At 37.2% G+C, this 409-nt stretch overlaps 1 protein-coding gene across 1 annotated transcript in view; it reads left to right on the top strand.

The window, feature by feature from the left end:
• SYNE1 (spectrin repeat containing, nuclear envelope 1) overlaps positions 1 to 409 on the top strand; it is a 534,160-nt gene that overhangs the window by 306,970 nt on the left and 226,781 nt on the right. The window contains 1 exon segment of the mRNA XM_012646782.1: positions 3 to 119. Within this exon segment, the coding sequence (XP_012502236.1) occupies positions 3 to 119 (117 nt within the window).

Below are 409 nucleotides of genomic sequence, written 5' to 3'. Positions count from 1 at the left end.
AGGAGAAATTCACGAAAGCCAAGGAGCTGATCTCTGCTGATTTAGAACACACCCTCGCTGAACTCTCAGAGCTCGATGAAGACATTCAGGAAGCTCTGGGCACCAGACAGGTTCGTGTGGTAGGACTTGGCTTTTCTTGTTTTCGTTCTGCTTATTTATAAGCGGGGACGAGAAATTTGGTTGGTTGGGTGATTGATTGGTTAGAATTGCTTCTTTAAATATTTCTTTTTTGATACTACATAGAATCACCTTCAACAGTGATGTAAAATGATGCTTTAATTATTTGTGCACATGGTATTCGTTTTATGTGTTTTCCATGTTGACTTCACTTTTCTTCTAATAGTGCAATACCTCAGTGATCTCTCACCTGTGAGAGAGATAATAAATGATATTAATAATATAATTAATA

This window comes from Propithecus coquereli, unplaced genomic scaffold (genome assembly GCF_000956105.1).
Source record: "Propithecus coquereli isolate 6110/MARCELLA unplaced genomic scaffold, Pcoq_1.0 Scaffold25, whole genome shotgun sequence".
NCBI lineage: Eukaryota > Metazoa > Chordata > Mammalia > Primates > Indriidae > Propithecus > Propithecus coquereli.
Note: the sequence above shows the minus strand (reverse complement) of the source record. Positions and strands in the feature narration are given on the sequence as shown.